Below are 21,431 nucleotides of genomic sequence, written 5' to 3'. Positions count from 1 at the left end.
CAGACTTTAAGGGATGAAGTGTTTGGTGTCAGAGCCCCTCGGCTGTGAGATGACAAACACCGGAGCACATCGTTACCTTCTTTTAATCACTCACAGATTTTATCGAAAACATTCCTGTAATTTCTCCTTTACATTTTTATTTTTTTATTTATTTGTCTGGTTATTCAAACACCAACTGTATTTTATTGTTGTGTTTTAATGTATAAATAACTTTGTCAGATGACTATGAAATAAACTTTATTATAATTATTACCTGGTTACATCTCTGTATAAATCAAAGTTTCACCATTTAAATATCTGAGTGCTGTGTTAGACAACTGTCACTGAACTACTCTTGAAGAAGCTGAAGCTGGATTTTTAATTTTAGAAACAGGAAAGGTAAGAGATTTTTAAATCTCATGAGTTTTTAAAATAAAAAAAATATTTCAATAAAATACAAAAAATAGATTTACAAGCATTAATAATAATGAAAAGTAATAAAACAGATAAATAAAGGCCGGACTAGAAACAAGAAGAAATAGAATCAAAAGACAAAAAACAAATTGATAAGAGGGATGAAAATTAAATCATTCTCATAATAACTAACCATAAGACAGAAAAACATTTTGCAACATCAATACAATAAAGTAAATAAAATGTTTATGTCTTTCCACCATTTAAATCTCAGAGTATTTTTATTTCTTCTCTTTAAAACATAAAGTTTCCAAATTCATGTTTACATTACAGAAAATTAATTCTACTGTTCACCACAAATATTATTTTATGTTGTTTTATGTTGTATTTCTCCCTATACTGTAACATCTGCCTTATTTATGTCTCAGAGTCTGTTTTTTAACATGTATTTTCTTTTTATACATATTTAATGAGCGTTGTTGGAGGGAGGGCGTCTCTCATTATTGTCCAGATGCCACAAATAATTTGAAACAAAGATTTGTGTTTATGCTCAATTCAGACCAAAGATTCACTACTGTCAACACTCCATTCTGTAATGTTGTAAAAAGCTGCTGATTGACAGGAAGTGACCGCCATGAGACGGTGTATCATCTCTAGTCAACAACTCTCTGTGCTTCTGATCTGTAACGTCGACAGGAAGTGACCGCCATGAGACGGCGTATCATCTCTAGTCAACAACTCTCTGTGCTTCTGATCTGTAACGTCGACAGGAAGTGACCGCCATGAGACGGCGTATCATCTCTAGTCAACGACTCTCTGTGCTTCTGATCTGTAACGCTGACAGGAAGTGACCGCCATGAGACGGCGTATCATCTCTAGTCAACAACTCTCTGTGCTTCTGATCTGTAACGTCGACAGGAAGTGACCGCCATGAGACGGCGTATCATCTCTAGTCAACGACTCTCTGTGCTTCTGATCTGTAACGTCGACAGGAAGTGACCACCATGAGATGGCGTATCATCTCTAGTCAACAACTCTCTGTACTTCGTTCTGATTTGCAGCTTTTCAGACTTATTTTGTGGCTGAATATAATTTGTAGCTTCTTAAAATCTGAATGAGGATAGTGATAGTGAGATACTGGCTACAGTGATGAAACAAAAGAAGCCAGCAGCAGCAGCGACCCACCGTCTGACACCGGCACACTATGAGGACAGAAACAGAGGGCTCTGTGGGGACGGAGCACCTGCTGCAGCAAGCCAACACACCGTCTGTGGTCATTTTGACTTGACCAGCTGACTTCACTACAAGCTGATTGGCTGTTGAAACAGGTGACGTGCTTTAAAACCAGCCGCCGGCCATTTGACCAGCTGAGTGTCAGGTGACATCATCAGCCGGCTTGAGTCGACCTCAGACCAGCCAGTTCACACCGCTGACACTTTTCTCTGCAACGTGCTGAAATGGTTTCGTCTCGTCCTGAATCTTTGGTCTGAACTGGACTTAAGAACACCACCTGCCTACTGAAGGCCTCTAACAAGAGAAACACCTCAGAGTTAAGATGTCATGTGACCACAGAGTGAGAGGTGACAGCTTACCTGGAAGGCAGCTTCATATCTGGCGAGGGCGTCGGCCACAGAGGCAGTCGGAGGCAACATGAACCAGAGGTGGACGGCCACGCAGCGCTTCCAGTCCAACTCAGAGCAAACGTTCACCACAGAGTCTGACGACTGCCACACCTGCAGGAAACATTATTACATCATTATTTCAAGAGGCACTTTTAAATCATTCATCAATCATCCGTCATGTGTCAGCTGACGCTCTGTGCACCTGAGGAGCCAGTAAATATCAGCAGAACTTTTTTTTTTCTGACAAACAGGAAATGAATCAAACGTGTCGTACTGGTTTCCCCGCGAGCAGAGTGAAGATGCGAAGCCGCTCCTCTGGCAGGTAGGAGTCTGTCTGCATGCGGTTCCAGTCGGCGAGCTGAAGGGCCAGCAGGTCCCGGCAGTACTGAGAGCCCATGGCCTGAGACACCAGCAGGGACAGACGGTGGTCTCCTGGGGACAAAAAAATCCAGGAAGTAAAGCAAACGTTGAAGAAGAGTACACTTGCAAGATAAATGTGACACTTTCTAATGTCACAATGGAGGGACAACTACGCAGGTTGATTTTAGCGCTGCTCATCGTGGACTATATTGCTGTCATTGTTCATTTTAGTCAAAGCATACAGTTTGAAAACGAGGCAAACGCGGCTCCAACTAGAAAACAATGTTTTGATGCATTGGATGTGCTGAATGTGCATATTAAGGCAGTACAGGAGGAGGTGCACATTAATAATCCTCCAGGACTGGAACATGCTCATGTTTAACCCAAACAATGTGTCATGTGACTGCAGTTGCTTCACATCCAGGTCGCAACACCTTCTCACCACAAACCAACCGCACCAGAGTTCCTTTGGAACCGGACTGAGACCACCTCTTCAAGAAGGTCTCAGTCCGGTTGTTTTGGTGTGTTCACACCTGCACAAACGCACCGCACCGAGGGGGCAAACACACTGGAGTTTGACTGATCTGAACCAAACAGGTCAGGTGTGAGAGCAGCCTCAGTTTAAGTATGAAGACATCGTGTCCGTCTGACGGAGCAGAAACTGATGCACAGCTTCATGAGGCTGCTGAGAGATGCTCAGACAGCAGCTGACGCAGACATTTTACTTTGCATAACTAGAATTGACAGCAGACATTTGTGTCAAATGTCGGTGTTCTCAAGACATCACGTTCATGAGAATGAGTGAGACACAAGTCACAGTGACTTTGACCTTTGACCACCAAAATCTAATCACACCTGAGAACGGGACTGACAGAAAATGGACAACCAGAAAACATAACTCCTCCGGTCACAGCCGTCGCCGGTGCAGAGACATAAATACCTGCATCCGGACTTTGTGTTAAAAATAAAATCATAAATTTGCTGTCAGTCCTGATTCTGCAGCAGAATCACACTGACTGAGGAGCGTCTCATAAATAAGCTCCGCCCTCTCATCTGTCTGAAGTGTTTGACCCGTCTCACCTTCCTTCTGTGCCAGTCGACACGCCTCACTGATGCGGTTTCCCGTCAGGTAGCTGAAGATGGCCTCCACGTGGCGACCCTTCCCCGCCAGCGCCACCTCCTCCTCCACCCTGGAGGTGGCGCCGCGGGACAGCCAGGCCGAAAAGCTCCGCCTCCTCTCCAGCTGCTGCTCGTACTCGCCGGGCGCCTGAACATCCAACTCCTGATCAGCAGGGCCCAGCCGGCCCCACAAGGCCTCACACAGGGTCCAGACCTCGGCCCAGTAACCAAGCAGAGCTGGAGGACAGAGACGGACAGAAGGATGAGGACATGGCAGACTGACGTGTCTCATATATGGAGGACAGAAAAATAAAATAAACAAAACTATAAATAAATAAATATGCCATTAAATTTGCCAAAACTAATATTAAAAATAAAAAATGGAGGCTTTAAAAGACTTTAACTTTTCTTAAACACATTTTTACTGAAACTTTCTGTTTGTGTTTTGTTTTATTTTTGTTTAGTTCACCAGGAAGCTGCTTCTTTATTTAGTTACATTTTTAGTATTAATTCCCCTATTAATTTTATTTCTTTTGAAATTTCCCCTTTTATTAATCAACATTATACATTTTCAAATGTGTCAAGAAAGAAAATAATGAATTAATAAATAAAGACATAAATTAAAAAATAGATAATTAAAATATTAATGCAAAATTAAATACAATAATTTATGTATTTTTATCTTTTATTTTTGCAGCTTCTATCCTCCATAACCAGCTGCAAAATCACCAGTGGTGAACACATTAATGCACCAGTAATTATAATCCAATAATATATATTATTCTGAAATATTTAAATTTTCTTCTTTATTAGTTATCTCACATATTAATTACCATATTTATCTCACTTTTTCTATTTAATATTCACTTTTATTAATGCATTTATTGTATTTTTAGAAAATAATGTTTTAAATTAATTTAAAATCATTTAGTCATTATCATTATTATTATTATTATTTTCTGGTGTGTTTACATCACAGACTGTCTATAAAGATGGCTGACGCGTGTCCTCTGACTTAAATTTCTCATTAGAAGAACAAACTCGTGAACAAACAGCAGCTGATAAAAACTATGACAGAAATCATCTTTAAGAAAAATTCATCTGACGTGTACTTTGAGTTTGACTCATGTCCCAACCAACATGGAGGGGCGGGGGTTACTGCAGCCAGCCACCAGGGGGCGTCTGTCGTCAGTCTTTCTGTACAGTCGATGATTTAAATGTTTATCTATTTATTATTTACCCTTTGTTGCATAATGCCCACATTTGTTTTATTCATATATTTTTTGACAAATTAAATTATTTATCAGGTAATTTATTTAATTATTTTTATTCATGTTTGCATTTTTTTTTTCTATTTTTAAATTATTAATGTAATATTATTTTTGATGCATTTAATGGTGCTCTGGACGTTGCGTCACTTACGATCAGCGTCTCCCTGCTTGTCGCTCAGTTCAATGATCCACTCTGCGTATTCGTGCAGCGCCGCCACGCCGGGCTGCGGTCGCACCAGAGGGCAGGCAGAAGCTTCAGTGATGTCGACGGTGCTGTGCTTCAGACAGATGTCCAGGGGGCGCTGCAGCACCGCCTGGCTCTCCTCGTCCTCCTGCTGGCTGCTCTTCACAGCTGGAGGCTGCAGACACTCCAGCTGCTCCATCACCACTTTATAGGGACTTTCTGTCAGTCTGCAGGAGACACAGCAGAGACACCACGAGTCAGACACACACTTCACTTCCGTCTGTCTCCGATTTAACTTCACACACTTCAGTTCAAAAATATGTAAACTGTTTTTTCTATGGCAACAAGACATGGTACTGCCACGCTTCTTATCCACATAAAAAAATGTTTTATCGAAAAGATAAAAGCACAACATGCATCTAAATAAATAATAATGAAAAGATAAAATACAGTTCAAACAAATAAAAGATTAAAAAAATATAAAATAAATAAAAGATAATAAAGCACAAAAGGAATGATTAAAAAACTATAAAATACAAAAACAAAAATAAATAAAAAACTATAAAAATAAATAAGATTAAATAAATGAAAGAAACAAAATGAATGCATATGGGATAAAAAAAACAACAAAAATGAATAAATAGATAAAAGATAAAAACAAATAAATGAATGATAGACAATGAAATAAATAAAAGATTAAAAAAAACAATGAAATATTAAAAGATAAAACAATACATTATAATTAATAATACATTTCAGAAAAAAAGTCCAAATAAAGCTCAAATGTTTACATGTAAACAATCAGAACGTTTACTTTTGTTTTTTGATGCATGAGGAACTTTTAATTTCTCGTGCTTCGTGTTGTGAACAGCAGATGTTCATACATAACGTCTGGATTCAAGTTTTCTTCAAAGACTTTTTAAATCAGACTTGAATCACCTTCATGTTCATAACTCTACGGCTCACAGACACGTGATGAGAGCACACGATTTAGTGTTTTAACTCACACTGACGAAGGAGAAACATCTGCAGCCGCTGACCGAACAATTTATTTATATATACATTTTTTTTAATGTTTCAATTAAACAGTTTTAAACTGTTTTTCTCCATAAAAATGTTTTTTTAGCTGATGAACCAACGTGTGTGTGTGTGTGTGTGTGTGTGTGTGTGTGTGTGTGTGTGTGTGTGTGTGTCTTACGGCTTGCTCCTGGCCAGTTTGGGCAGGAAGCTGAAGTCTGTTTTGGTCAGTTCTTGTTGGTCGAGCTGTTTGGGCGGTGAGCTCAGCCGGTGGCCGCAGTGCGCCAGCGTCCAGCCGGGACCCCACCCGACCCTGAAGGAGCGACCCGCATACAGGCCGGCGTCCATCAACAAACTCCCCTGAAACACAACCACGACACCGATGATGACGGTGGGAGAGATCAGAACTTCACCAGAGGTGGAAAGTAAGTAGGAACATTTATCCGACAGCTTTAGTTTCCTGGCACATTCAGATTATTGCTCAAAATATAATCAATAATAAATGATGATGTGTTACAGATTAAAGTCGTTAAAATGAGCTCCAATGTTTATGGAAGCTGCAAAAAATTAAAGAATAAATAAAATAAAAGGACAACAAATAAATTAATATGCCATTAAATGTACCAGAAATAATATAAAAAATAAATGTAGACGTTCATGAATCAATTAAAGAAGCAACAGACAGCATGTTTGCCTATATGTATCATTACTGAAATAATGTGGGTTGCACAGGGTAGTGTCCACAGTAAAATCAGACTATCAGCATTTACATAGGTTACTTAATGGCTTTGCAATCTTTGCAATAAGCTTCTGCCACCGGGGACGAATTTTCGCAGAAAAAAAATCTGCTTTACGGCAGGAAATGCGGCAGCCCTCTCCTCTGTCAACACACTCTGCCAGCAGTTTAATAATACTGATGCCAGTTGTAACATTTGAATCTTTTAGTAGTATGCCATGTTCTTAGCGGGATAATGTACAGTGAGCCGGTGACCGTTAGAAAAATAACTCTGCTGTGTGTCGGGATTCCATTCCCCTGTCGGGAGTTATTTTTCAACAGTCACCAGCTCACAACACATTATCCCTTACGTACTGTTGTTTGTACTGATACTGTACATATTGGTGTCATTTACTGTGAGCTGTTTGTACTGATACTGTACATATTGGTGTCATTTACTGTGAGCTGTTTGTACTAGTACTGTACATATTGGTGTCATTTACTGTGAGCTGTTTGTACTGGTACTGTACATATTGGTGTCATTCACTGTGAGCTGTTTGTACTGGTACTGTACATATTGGTGTCATTCACTGTGAGCTGTTTGTACTGGTACTGTACATATTGGTGTCATTCACTGTGAGCTGTTTGTACTGGTACTGTACATATTGGTATCATTCACTGTGAGCTGTTTGTACTGGTACTGTACATATTGGTGTCATTCACTGTGAGCTGTTTGTACTGGTACTGTACATATTGGTGTCATTTACTGTGAGCTGTTTGTACTGATACTGTACATATTGGTGTCATTTACTGTGAGCTGTTTGTACTGGTACTGTACATATTGGTGTCATTTACTGTGAGCTGTTTGTACTGGTACTGTACATATTGGTGTCATTTACTGTGAGCTGTTTGTACTGGTACTGTACATATTGGTATCATTCACTGTGAGCTGTTTGTACTGGTACTGTACATATTGGTGTCATTCACTGTGAGCTGTTTGTACTGGTACTGTACATATTGGTATCATTTACTGTGAGCTGTTTGTACTGGTACTGTACATATTGGTGTCATTCACTGTGAGCTGTTTGTACTGGTACTGTACATATTGGTGTCATTCACTGTGAGCTGTTTGTACTGGTACTGTACATATTGGTGTCATTCACTGTGAGCTGTTTGTACTGGTACTGTACATATTGGTATCATTCACTGTGAGCTGTTTGTACTGGTACTGTACATATTGGTGTCATTCACTGTGAGCTGTTTGTACTGGTACTGTACATATTGGTATCATTTACTGTGAGCTGTTTGTACTGGTACTGTACATATTGGTGTCATTTACTGTGAGCTGTTTGTACTGGTACTGTACATATTGGTGTCATTCACTGTGAGCTGTTTGTACTGGTACTGTACATATTGGTGTCATTCACTGTGAGCTGTTTGTACTGGTACTGTACATATTGGTGTCATTTACTGTGAGCTGTTTGTACTGGTACTGTACATATTGGTGTCATTTACTGTGAGCTGTTTGTACTGGTACTGTACATATTGGTGTCATTTACTGTGAGCTGTTTGTACTGGTACTGTACATATTGGTGTCATTTACTGTGAGCTGTTTGTACTGGTACTGTACATATTGGTGTCATTACTGTGAGCTGTTTGTACTGGTACTGTACATATTGGTATCATTCACTGTGAGCTGTTTGTACTGGTACTGTACATATTGGTGTCATTCACTGTGAGCTGTTTGTACTGGTACTGTACATATTGGTGTCATTTACTGTGAGCTGTTTGTACTGGTACTGTACATATTGGTGTCATTTACTGTGAGCTGTTTGTACTGGTACTGTACATATTGGTGTCATTCACTGTGAGCTGTTTGTACTGATACTGTACATATTGGTGTCATTTACTGTGAGCTGTTTGTACTGGTACTGTACATATTGGTATCATTCACTGTGAGCTGTTTGTACTGATACTGTACATATTGGTGTCATTTACTGTGAGCTGTTTGTACTGGTACTGTACATATTGGTATCATTCACTGTGAGCTGTTTGTACTGGTACTGTACATATTGGTTTCATTTACTGTGAGCTGTTTGTACTGGTACTGTACATATTGGTGTCATTTACTGTGAGCTGTTTGTACTGGTACTGTACATATTGGTGTCATTTACTGTGAGCTGTTTGTACTGGTACTGTACATATTGGTGTCATTTACTGTGAGCTGTTTGTACTGGTACTACTGTATTAATGTCATTTACTGTGAGCTGTTTGTACTGGTACTGTACATATTTGTGTCATTTACTGTGAGCTGTTTGTACTGGTACTGTCCCTATTGGTGTCATTTACTGTGAGCTGTTTGTACTAGTACTGTACATATTGGTGTCATTTACTGTGAGCTGTTTGTACTGGTACTGTACATATTGGTGTCATTTACTGTGAGCTGTTTGTACTAGTACTGTACATATTGGTGTCATTTACTGTGAGCTGTTTGTACTGGTACTGTACATATTGGTGTCATTTACTGTGAGCTGTTTGTACTGGTACTGTACATATTGGTGTCATTTACTGTGAGCTGTTTGTACTGATACTGTACATATTGGTATCATTCACTGTGAGCTGTTTGTACTAGTACTGTACATATTGGTGTCATTTACTGTGAGCTGTTTGTACTGGTACTGTACATATTGGTGTCATTTACTGTGAGCTGTTTGTACTGGTACTGTACATATTGGTATCATTTACTGTGAGCTGTTTGTACTGGTACTGTACATATTGGTGTCATTTACTGTGAGCTGTTTGTACTGGTACTGTACATATTGGTGTCATTCACTGTGAGCTGTTTGTACTGGTACTGTACATATTGGTGTCATTTACTGTGAGCTGTTTGTACTGGTACTGTACATATTGGTGTCATTCACTGTGAGCTGTTTGTACTGGTACTGTACATATTGGTGTCATTCACTGTGAGCTGTTTGTACTGGTACTGTACATATTGGTGTCATTCACTGTGAGCTGTTTGTACTGGTACTGTACATATTGGTGTCATTTACTGTGAGCTGTTTGTACTGGTACTGTACATATTGGTATCATTTACTGTGAGCTGTTTGTACTGGTACTGTACATATTGGTGTCATTCACTGTGAGCTGTTTGTACTGGTACTGTACATATTGGTATCATTCACTGTGAGCTGTTTGTACTGGTACTGTACATATTGGTATCATTCACTGTGAGCTGTTTGTACTGGTACTGTACATATTGGTATCATTCACTGTGAGCTGTTTGTACTGGTACTGTACATATTGGTATCATTCACTGTGAGCTGTTTGTACTGGTACTGTACATATTGGTGTCATTCACTGTGAGCTGTTTGTACTGGTACTGTACATATTGGTGTCATTCACTGTGAGCTGTTTGTACTGGTACTGTACATATTGGTGTCATTCACTGTGAGCTGTTTGTACTGGTACTGTACATATTGGTGTCATTTACTGTGAGCTGTTTGTACTGGTACTGTACATATTGGTGTCATTTACTGTGAGCTGTTTGTACTGGTACTGTACATATTGGTGTCATTTACTGTGAGCTGTTTGTACTGGTACTGTACATATTGGTATCATTCACTGTGAGCTGTTTGTACTGGTACTGTACATATTGGTGTCATTCACTGTGAGCTGTTTGTACTGGTACTGTACATATTGGTGTCATTTACTGTGAGCTGTTTGTACTGGTACTGTACATATTGGTGTCATTTACTGTGAGCTGTTTGTACTGGTACTGTACATATTGGTGTCATTTACTGTGAGCTGTTTGTACTGGTACTGTACATATTGGTGTCATTTACTGTGAGCTGTTTGTACTGGTACTGTACATATTGGTGTCATTCACTGTGAGCTGTTTGTACTGGTACTGTACATATTGGTGTCATTTACTGTGAGCTGTTTGTACTGGTACTGTACATATTGGTATCATTCACTGTGAGCTGTTTGTACTGGTACTGTACATATTGGTGTCATTTACTGTGAGCTGTTTGTACTGGTACTGTACATATTGGTATCATTCACTGTGAGCTGTTTGTACTGGTACTGTACATTCTGCTATAATTATTTGCATTACTATCTGTTTTTCTTTGTTTACCTCTTATTTACTTCACCATTTATTTTTCTCTTTCATTAATTACTTTATCTTTAAGTTTTTAAATAAATCAAGAAAATAATACATGATAAATATATAAAGAAATTAATACATTTAAACACATATTTAAATAAATGAAAAATCAATTCAAAATCAAAACTTAATTACCTTTGTTATTTCCTCTCTTATTTACTTTTGATTTAACCTTTCATTAATTAATTTAGATTTTGTTTTTTTTAATTAATCAAGAAAATAATACATCAATAAGTACTTAGAAATTAATAAATGCATTTAAAAATATATTTTTTTAAAAATAAAATATGACTGCAAAAATGAATGCATTTAAAAATGAATAAATAAATTAAAAAATAAAAACATAAATTTATTTATTAATCTATTTTTCATGTTGGCACCTTCCATCCTCCATAACCTTCACCAGCAGCAACATTGAAGTGATGAAAACATTAATGCTCAGTAATCATAGTACAATATTATTCTGTAGGATGAGCACTTTTACTTTACGTATATTTTGATGGTAAAACTTATACATTTGTACTTCATATATATATATATATATATATATATATAAAAAAAGATGAAAGCAGGACTTTTATTTGTAGCAGAGTTTCTAGACTGCAGTATTTTCCTGCAGTAACTTATTTTACTAAATTAAAATTAGTATTAGCACATCTTTTAGCAGCCCTTTGTGATTGGACTACAGTGAAGCTTGACCTGACGGACCTGTGCAGCACTCTGGGTATGAAATGTGTCATATAAATACAGACCTGAGTCGTTCCTCCACCTCTGATCTAACTCCACCGTCTCTACGTCATGAAGTAAATGAACCTCTAATATCTGAGTTACTGAGGGAACCTTCAGAGTTTCTCTCACGTCATGAGAAAATAAAAACAAACCAACCTTTCCAAGAGTGACCGACTCTTTGAGGGGGACGGGGCCGCCCAGCCGCCGGACGCCGACCGTCCTGACTGAAGGTTCTGGAGCTCGGGGGGGCAGCAGGAAGGACGAGGGCCCAGGGCCGGCCCAGTGCGAGGGGCGGGAGGGTTCGGTGGCTGCTGGAGAGCCCCGGGACAGAGGAGGAGGAAGAAGAGGAGGAGGACGAGGAGAGTCTGAGAGCTGAGAGATGAGGCCGGAGGTGAAACGAGCCTGAAGGAGACCGCCCACTGCACAGACGGAGACAGGAAGAGACAAACAGCTGTTTGATTTACATCCTCTCTGTACACACTGTGTCATGCGTCTGCCTTACCAACAATAAAAGTCACTCATTAACTTTAAGTAGTGATGAAACAATTAATTTACGAGGTGAGCTAATTTATCCATCAGTAATAATAAAACACCAAAGCATGTCAGATTTAAATCTCAATAAACTGCAAAACTTTTGGGGTTTTGGACAAGAGTCACCTCGGACTGTGAGAACTGTGATCCGCTCTGCTTCTATAAACGACCAATCAAACAACACCTGACGGACTTTAGCTGATTAACTACAAAAATAACAGTCTGATTAATCAGTGATAAAAATGAACACTGGTCAAAGGCGTGAAGTCTCTACAGAGTTCAAAGTGTGAAGAATGAGCTGTGTGAGTGCAGTGTCAATGCTGAAGAGTCTGGGCGCTTTCACACCTGCCTCTTTTCTATCGTTGAGAAACTGGCGACCCCCGACTGTGACGCACTTTATGGATATTTGATATTCAATGCAGAACATTCACAGTTCAGAACAACTGAACACAGTCAGATTATTTCCTGTGAATGTTGCAGAGTTTTGCTGATATCTTTCACTAACTGAACCTCATCCTGCTCGAACACAGACTTCAGCTTTCAGGGAAACTTCCCCGAATAAATAACAGTGACAAGAAAAGAAAAGGAAGTGGACGGAGGTTTGTGTTTCGTACCGGAGGGTCTGGTCTGAGCTCCTGGCAGGACGAGACGAGGGGACCAGACGTCCTTCATCGCTCCCTGATCCTGGAACATGTCGCCTTCCTCTTCATCCTCAGCAAACAGCGACGCCTTCATGATCTGCCCACAAAACACGACAACATTCAGCAACGCTTTTATTTTGACTGTTGGACTTCCTGTTTGCGGGCGAGGACGTCAGCTCTACCTGGAGGGTGTGTGGATTGATCCCCAGTGAGGACGCCATGTGGCTGGACGCAGAGATGCCGTCGTGCTCTGAGGAGATCAAACCTGTGAGCTTCCCGCTCGTTGTAGTGTCCATCTCAGCTGTCGCCGGCAGGTCGCCATCCTCCTCTCCTCCCAGCATGCTCTCTGTTGGGAAGCTCTGGGTGATGTCGGCCATGTCGCTGTCCAACTCCGCCACGCTGCCCGGAAGGTCCACGACAACAGTGGACTGAAGACACAAACACACCGTCAGAGACATGAGGAGGACGAGTACGATGACACGAACAGAATGATGAAGATCATCAATCACTTTGATATGACTTTGTTTTTAATCATTGATTTATAAATTATTTGAATCACTTGTCTTTATTAATTCCATTGACTTTCATTTGTTTTCAACACTTTGTAAATTCTAATTTTGAAAAAAATCCTCTTATTTTACATTTTATTGTTTGTTTTGATTTTTAGATATTTAGATTTCATTGAACATTTTATTTACTATTGTAATTTGTTCTTTCCCCAAAATTTTATATATTATATATACATATATATTTTTAATTTTGTTTTAATTTCATCTAATTTCGTATACTTATTTGTATTTTTTCAACAACATTTTGCTTATAGCTATAACTTTTACTATTTTTAAGACGTTTTAAACATTTTATTATTTTGTTGTATCAGATTTATTACTCTTTCATTCAACATATTGTTTATTGTTGTAATTTTAATTTCTTTAAATATTGTTTTATTGTTAACATATTGTTTACTGTCTAAATTTTTATTTTTTTTATTTTAAAAAATAAATTGTTGTAATTTTTAGTTTTTTAAAATTATATTTCTAATTTTTTATTTCATCGTTTTTTTGTTTTTTGTTTTATTTTTAGTTTTCCAAAATTCTTTATTTTTTTCATTTAATTGTTTAATGTTTTTAAATTTCTATATATATATTTGTAGTCTCATTTTTCCTGTTCTGTCTGTGCCATTTAAAATGTCTCTGTGAATCACTTTGGACTGTGTTTGTATAAAAGGTGCTTTATCAGTAAAGCTGAGTTGTGTTTTAATTTTCTTTGTTTTTAGTCTCAACTCCTCAGTCTGTATTTTTGTTCAATGATAAAACCTCAGGATTCATATTTATACCATTTCTGGAGAACACATTTTATTCGTGTCAGCCTGACTGCTGACTGGACTGCTCTTTAAAGAGCTACAGGAGGTTATTATTTGTGGTGATGTTGCCTGATTGTTGATAAACCAGCCACTGATCGCTGGTCAGTGAATCCTGGTTCATTTTGATTGATTTACAGATGAAAACTGATTATTTTCTATGGTCAAAGTAACAGACGCCTCATATTTAAAGATAAATTTAATTTGCTAAAAAGAAAAACAAATCAAACTGAGGACAGCCTCAGCTGTTCCAAAGTTGAAACGCTGGATTTTAATATTATCACAAATTTAACAGACAAAAGATTAAATATCGTCTTCATTAACTTTATTCATTTTTCTTTCATTAACTGCATGACATGAAAATTAGTACTTAAATAAAGTTTAAGTTTCCTCAGCAGAGGTTCAGAGAGTGAAAACTACACTACAGTGTCGCCTCCAATATTCAATCTTTACTTTGTGATAATAAAAGTGTAAAAACAACAACTGGCACCAACAGGACGTGATGAAACTCAAATAAACAGGAAACACTGATGTGTGAGTCCCAGCAGTTTGTATGTGTCTCAGTGCCGTCAGGACGTTGTGATCGTCACAACACAAATTCAGCCAAATCCTGTGAATTCTGCGCGACATTGTAACTTTTGTTCAAATCACTGAAATCTGACTTTGAAAAACGTGTCACTTCTCATTTCCCTGTAGAGCTGTGTGCAGCGTTCTGATTCGCTCAGCGCCTCGTCGTCCCCGTGTCATGCTGCGTTCACACTGCGAGCGACAACACAACAGTTTGACCTGACAAATGATCAGAGTCACAGCTGAACTGCAGCTTAAACGCTTGTTGACATAGCTGCTTCGTCCTGGATGTGTGCGCACTAGGGATGTACCAGATTGGGGTTGTGCCAATTTCTGATATGCTCATTTGAGCGATAACAATATACTGTATGTCCACTTAACTTATTTCTCTGCTGTAGTGGAAGAACATCATATTATACAGATACACTCTTGCTGACGGCCCACCAGCAGATGGAGACATGAAACACTGCTCAGTGTCTCTAACATTCACTCATTGTGCTAAAACTGCTGGACATTTGAAGACGTCCTCACCATCAGTGTTTTCTGACTTCTTATAAACCAAATGTGTCCAGATAAAGACAAGTGTTTGTCTGTGAATGCTGCGAGTTATAGTGAAGCTGATTTGTGTACTTGTGTTTGAAACTGTCTCTATTAAGCCATGTTTAATGTGTGTTTTGAATCAACTAAACTTTACAGCACTTCACAGAAACCCCACTGCTGACTAGTGTTTTGGAGGTGTAACTGCAGAGTGACACAGACACACCACTGCACAGGTACAAATGCTCACAACGGCGTAGGTTCTGCACGGAGCTGACGCACAGGTATAAATCCTGCTTCATGTTCACGGCTGTCCGTTTGGTGACGACACTCAGACACTGATCAAAACTCTGAAACACCTTTCACCTTTATGATCTCACCTCTCTGTTAAAACATCAAATACTTCAGACCATGCTCGTCGATACAAAACTCATCACTATCAGGCTGGTGTTTGTAACAAAACAAAAAAAGCTCCAGGCCACAGGAACATTGTGTCAAGTATAAAACTCTGATGTAACTCTAATGTGACTCATTAGCATTAGCAACTTTATGTATTTGATCATGAGCTGCTGGATACAAACAAACAGTTTGAGTGAAATGCTCCTTTAATCATCTCAGGCGTGTCAGTGAGGATGATGATGGTGATGATGATGAGTGTTGGTGGGCGCAGGCTGCTCTACCTGAGCCTGAGGCGCCACCTGCTGCTGGGAGGGAGGAAGCAGCTGCTGCAGTTTGGAGGGAGGAAGTGACATCATCGTCTTCAGCTTCTTGGGGTCGGCTTTGGGCGGGACGTCCTCGTCCTCATCCTCGTCCTGCAGGCCGTATTTGGAGAAATGGGCCACCTGGGAGGGAGAAAGGGGAGGAGTCAGTTACACCTCAACAGCTCACAGTGAGCTGTGTTTGTTTTACAGCCCGTTGAGACCTTTTTAGTTAAAAGGTGTTTGAAATATAATTTCTATCATGACCACCTCAGCGTCTGAGCCAATGAACACGCAGCAGCTTCTACCAAAATCATGAACTGACCTCAAACACCCAGGAGCCAGTCTCCGGTCTGTACTCCAGGAAACGAGCTCCCTGTCTGCGGGATGCTTTCTCCAGCCGACCCTCGTAGTTCATGTCCAACAGACGCTCTGGGCTCCTGATCTGAGTGCAGGTCGTCTTGTCGTTTGGCCAGACGCCATCCAGCGTCACCTCCGCTCGCCTGCCAACACACAAGAGTCAGATGAGAACAGGAAGTGGATTAACAACACATGATGGGACAGCCTGAACTTCCTCCAGACCGCTGTGGGACCCATGAACAAACGTGTCCTCAGGACAGGCTCACCTGTTAAGCCCCTCCCCCTCCGCAGGCTTGTTCTTGTCGTCTGGGTACACGATGACCTCTTTGCGTCTGAAGTGGACTATCTCATCGAGGTTCAGCCCCGTTACGTTCACCTCGCCGGGGAAGAAGATGGAGCCGTAGCCTGTGAGGGCCAATCAGAGCAGAGCTGTCACTCTGACATCACACATGTTGGGAACCAGCAACTCTTAACGAGCTGCTCATAAAGAATCATCAGAAGATTTTTAGAGTGTTACAGCATGACGTCAGAAGAAGACGCCACCGCTCCTCACATACCTTTCCTGCCGACTGTGAAGTTTTCCACCACGCACTCTCCGTTCTCGTCCACCATCTCAGACAGATCGTCCATGGAGGGGATGGTGTAGTAACCAACACGGTTCAGAACGATGCCTGAGGACAGGAAACAGAGCGGGTGATGCACTTTCTTTTATCGGGGTTAATATATATCAGCTGTGATTCTCAGGTGTCGCTGCCCATCGTGTCCCCCCAGTGTCTCAATGAAACAAACAGCCTGTTTCACACCAGGAGCCTCATGACCTCAAACATGTCTCTGCTTCTGTCCCTACTGTCCTCCTGAGGCTAAATGTCCTGCTCAGCAGCTGATTGCCAAATCCAAACTTCAAGGACTCTCAGGGGCAAAAACACAGCAGTAACACAGTGTCAGATATTCACTGCACTTCACTGGAGGATTAAACGGGAGAGTCAGAGAACATGAAGGACGTGATTTATAAACTGTGCCACAACAAGTCGGAGCTAAAGACGGAACATTACAGCATCACTGACGTCATATTAGTTTATCAAACAAAGCCATCTTTGGATCATTTCCTTCTCAATGCCACGACTCACAGGAGTCGGACGTCAGAATGGCATGTCAACATTGAGAAAAGAAATCGATTCTGAAGGATCAGACGATTTGTTGACTCCCAACTCGAGTTAGGAGCTGGACAGACCTCCTGTCTGTCTCTGTGAGCTGAAACCATTTCCCTCAGTGGAAACAAAGCTTTGATTTACTTTAATTTCACAGGTAAGAAACAATAAATTGCGAAGACAATAAAGCCTCCACACAGTGTGTGATTTATCCTGGCTGAAATATGAGCAGAGGAAATCTCTGCTAGCTGCTAGGCTAATTTATACAATGTAAAATGCCATAGGCTTGTGCTAATAACGTTAGCATGTTGTATTTGTGGGGAAAATGTGTCCAGATAAAGACAAGTGTTTGTCTGTGAATGCTGCGAGTTATAGTGAAGCTGATTTGTGTTTGAAACTGTCTCTATTAAGCCATGTTTAATGTGTGTTTAACATGTGTTTAACGTGTGTTTAATGTGAGTTTAATGTGTGTTTAACGTGTGTTTGAATCAACTAAACTTTACAGCACTTCACAGAAACCTCTGTCACCAACTAGTATTTTGGAGGTGTAACTGCAGAATGACACAGACACACCACACAAGTTTAAGTGCTCACAACAGCGTATGCTCCGCATAGAGCTGACACACAGGTATAAATCCGGCTTTAATGGTCCACAGTACTGATGTGTTTTTTTTTGTTCTGACCTGCAGGGTGAGGAGACTGCTGGGACTCCTGCTGCTCCTCCTCTCTGTCCTCCTGCAGAGACTCCTCCCCCAAAGACGCTGACACGTCCTCGCTGCTCAGCTGAGGAAACAAAATGAGAGTTCATTAAAACCTGACAAACACTGTGAACACACTCCGTGTTGAATCATTCAGTCTGTGATCTCAGTCGGACTCTTTATCATCATCTGATGTCTTTGTTTTCTGAACTGATGAAACTGAGCTAAACATGAATGTCGAGGTTCCTGATGTTGGTCAAACCATCCCAGTCTACACATGAACAGAAGAAACCTGCTGACCTCCAGTCCGTTCCGTGCCGCTTTGTGCATGTTGAGGTCGCTGATGGTGTCCTGCAGGCTGGTCTGTGCACGGCCCTGCGGAATGGGCTTGGCGATGGGGTTGACGTAGAACTGGGTGACTTCGGGGTCGTCGTCGGGCCGGCTGCTGGGGCCCGGTGCCGCCTCCTCCTCCTCCTCCATGTGACTGCACACAGTAAGACAGCAGAAAGGAAACCAAATTATCATCACACACCTTTGACAGGTAACGAGGACTGTGATCTGAGTGTGTGTGTGTGTTCAGACCTGTGTCCATTCTGCGGGTACTCTGAGGGTGACGCCAGGTCGTCCGTCTCCTTGGTGACCGGACTGCTGTACTGACTGCTGTTCAGGTTCTTCAGCACCAGCTTCTTAATGCTCTTCCTGTCAACACACACACACACACACAGACACAGACACAGAGTTTATACTGTGACATCATACATCAGCCACACAGGATTCTATTAACCCTTTAAACTCTGCAGTAGAAATCGTCCTCCAGTGCGTGCGTTGGTATTCTAGCTTACTGTGATGTCATTTCCTGGAGAGTGTTCAAAAGCTTCATTTACCTAAAACCTGGACAACATGAGCTATAAACTTATGGAAGTCAATGAACCATGATCACAGATGAAAGTATTGAAATTGTATCATTAAAAAAAGTTTTTTCAATAAGATTTTATAAAATAACTGTAATTTAACTGTAGAAACACAAACTAAATATTTCTTAACACTCCATAAGTTATTTGAACTGTGTACATTATTTAGTTTTTGAGATATTCTCATTTTTATGAGCAGAGTAAAAAGCCGTTGTGGTAGATTCATTCCTCTGGTGTCACTGCACAGTTTTTGGTGCAGCTTAGCACCACGTGATATAGCACAGTGATGTCATTAGCAGCATACAACATGATGACACAGATGACAGAAGCCTGAGCTGTCTGTCGCTTTTTACATTACTACAGTAACAGTTCAGCTGGCACAGGAACAGACAGTGACTGAAATTATAGTAATGATGATAAAAATAAGACCAGAAAAATTTGATGACATCACACACTTTGTGAAAGACGACCAGCGACGATTGGTCATAGATCAAGTAGCAGTCTGTCATGCCTGTTTGTAGTTTAAAGAGATGAAATGTTTCCTTCCACCTGCTGCAGGTGAACACGTGGTCAGACCAACCAGATGATGTCACAAAGCATTTTTACACTCAAACACCTTTCGGACGCTGCTGCCATGGCGATCAGACGGGTACCTGGGTATGAAGGCTCCGTTGGTGAGCGAGGGTTCATCGTCGTCCAGGCCGTCAAAGAGCTGCGACTTGGAGGCCCCTGATGATGTCAGTGCTTTGGGGCGGACTCTGGTGGCTGGACGGGGGGTGAGCTTGTAGTGGGTGGGCGTGGTCAGGGCCTTCTGAGCCGTGGGATTGGTTGGTTTCAGACGCTGTCAGAACACACAGAAGCCACTACATCAACAGATCGGTTTTATGTTTGGTGTTAAACCCAAAAAGGATGTCAGAGTCTAAACATCATTTTCAACACCTGGAAGTCAGCGATAGCTCCTCCCACTCACACCACCTGGACGACTGATAACCTACATTTTATCTAACTGGAAAATATTCAGCTTTTGATCAGTATCAATAGACATGACAACATTTGGATCATATTTCCCACTGACCGAAGGATTAAAGTGGCCATTTGGATCTTTGAAAGTGGAGTATAATAATCAGAGTATTACTGCAGTAGTATATTCAGAATTATGCAACATTACCTTGTTAAATGTTGCTGTTGTCCCTGGCTTCATATGAGTGGAGGAAAAGTCTGCTAGCTGCTAGGCTAATTTATACAATGTAAAATGCCATAGGCTTGTGCTAATAACGTTAGCATGTTGTATTTGTGGGGAAAATATGTCCAGATAAAGACAAGTGTTTGTCTGTGAATGCTGCGAGTTATAGTGAAGCTGATTTGTGTTTGAAACTGTCTCTATTAAGCCATGTTTAATGTGTGTTTAATGTGTGTTTTGAATCAACTAAACTTTACAGCACTTCACAGAAACCCCACTGCTGACTAGTGTTTTGGAGGTGTAACTGTAGAGTGACACAGACACACCACCACACAAGTATAAGTGCTCACAATGGCATAGGCCATGTGCGTACGGTCTGCATAGAGCTGACGCACCAGTATAAATCCTACTTAAGAAGGCTCCTGGTTAAATGACAGGTCAGGTAAATAAACTGCAGACTGTGTGTGTTTGTATTCCAGGTACAAATGATATAAAGAAATGACAAGAAAAACAGCAGGGTGTTATTTGTTGTAAATGAAGCAGCAGTGTGTAGCTGTGTCTCTCACCTCCTCTTTCTTCTTTGGGTCTGAAAGCGGGTTTCTGAAGAGCGGTGAGTCTCCATACGGAGAGTAAGCCAGAACGCTGAGCTGCTGCTGCAGCATGGCCTGCTGGGCGGCCGCACCATTCGGATCTGTGAGCGCTGAGGGAGGAAAAGATTTACATAAACAAATCAGACACTCGTCCTGAGAGAAGAGAGGTCACGATGAAACAGAAAGACATGGTGTCAACTGATCTGACAGGAGGACGGAGACGGGACTGTCTGAAGATGGTACAGCAACAGGGTGGCTGATTAGAAAAATGTTTCAAGGGAAGAAAGGGAAAAAATTTCACACAGGTGGTTTGACGGCTGGGGTCAGATAGAGATCCAATTATTTTTCATTTCAATGTGACGTTCAACTGAAGGGGTGCTCCTGACCACCTCAGAACTGGCCAGACAAACAGACAGGCAGACAAACAGACAGGCAGAAACAGCTCACCAACTGGTTGCTGTTGGGCTCCGAAGCCCAGGCTGCTGGTTCCACTGCTGAATCCAGTCGTTCCGAACGTTCCCATCGTTCCCAGTGTGGTACCCAGTTTGTTCTGGTTATTCCCAAACAGAGACGTCTGTCCTGTACCCACTGCTGAACACACAGCCAAAATGATAAAGAGTTATTTTGATCAA

General features: G+C 40.8%; 1 protein-coding gene across 3 annotated transcripts in view; it reads right to left on the bottom strand.

Annotated features, from left to right (window-relative positions):
- Positions 1-21,431, bottom strand: part of nup98 (nucleoporin 98 and 96 precursor) — a 42,768-nt gene that overhangs the window by 6,566 nt on the left and 14,771 nt on the right. For 2 of the 3 annotated variants that reach the window (XM_049591347.1, XM_049591348.1), the window contains exons 12-29: positions 21,247-21,390; positions 20,776-20,909; positions 19,683-19,870; positions 18,701-18,817; positions 18,419-18,602; positions 18,104-18,203; positions 16,830-16,943; positions 16,539-16,677; positions 16,238-16,415; positions 15,895-16,056; positions 12,933-13,178; positions 12,724-12,847; positions 11,735-11,997; positions 6,148-6,326; positions 4,917-5,176; positions 3,456-3,731; positions 2,290-2,447; positions 1,986-2,126 (exon numbers count right to left, since the gene is read on the bottom strand). In XM_049591347.1, coding sequence (XP_049447304.1) covers positions 1,986-2,126; positions 2,290-2,447; positions 3,456-3,731; positions 4,917-5,176; positions 6,148-6,326; positions 11,735-11,997; positions 12,724-12,847; positions 12,933-13,178; positions 15,895-16,056; positions 16,238-16,415; positions 16,539-16,677; positions 16,830-16,943; positions 18,104-18,203; positions 18,419-18,602; positions 18,701-18,817; positions 19,683-19,870; positions 20,776-20,909; positions 21,247-21,390 — 3,107 coding nt within the window. The remainder of the gene's footprint in view (positions 1-1,985; positions 2,127-2,289; positions 2,448-3,455; positions 3,732-4,916; positions 5,177-6,147; positions 6,327-11,734; positions 11,998-12,723; positions 12,848-12,932; positions 13,179-15,894; positions 16,057-16,237; positions 16,416-16,538; positions 16,678-16,829; positions 16,944-18,103; positions 18,204-18,418; positions 18,603-18,700; positions 18,818-19,682; positions 19,871-20,775; positions 20,910-21,246; positions 21,391-21,431) is intronic. The other variant, XM_049591349.1, reaches the window with a different exon arrangement.

Source organism: Epinephelus fuscoguttatus, linkage group LG12, assembly GCF_011397635.1.
Source record: "Epinephelus fuscoguttatus linkage group LG12, E.fuscoguttatus.final_Chr_v1".
NCBI lineage: Eukaryota > Metazoa > Chordata > Actinopteri > Perciformes > Serranidae > Epinephelus > Epinephelus fuscoguttatus.
The sequence above is the reverse complement of the archived record's forward strand: the minus strand, read 5'-3'. Positions and strand labels throughout refer to the sequence as shown.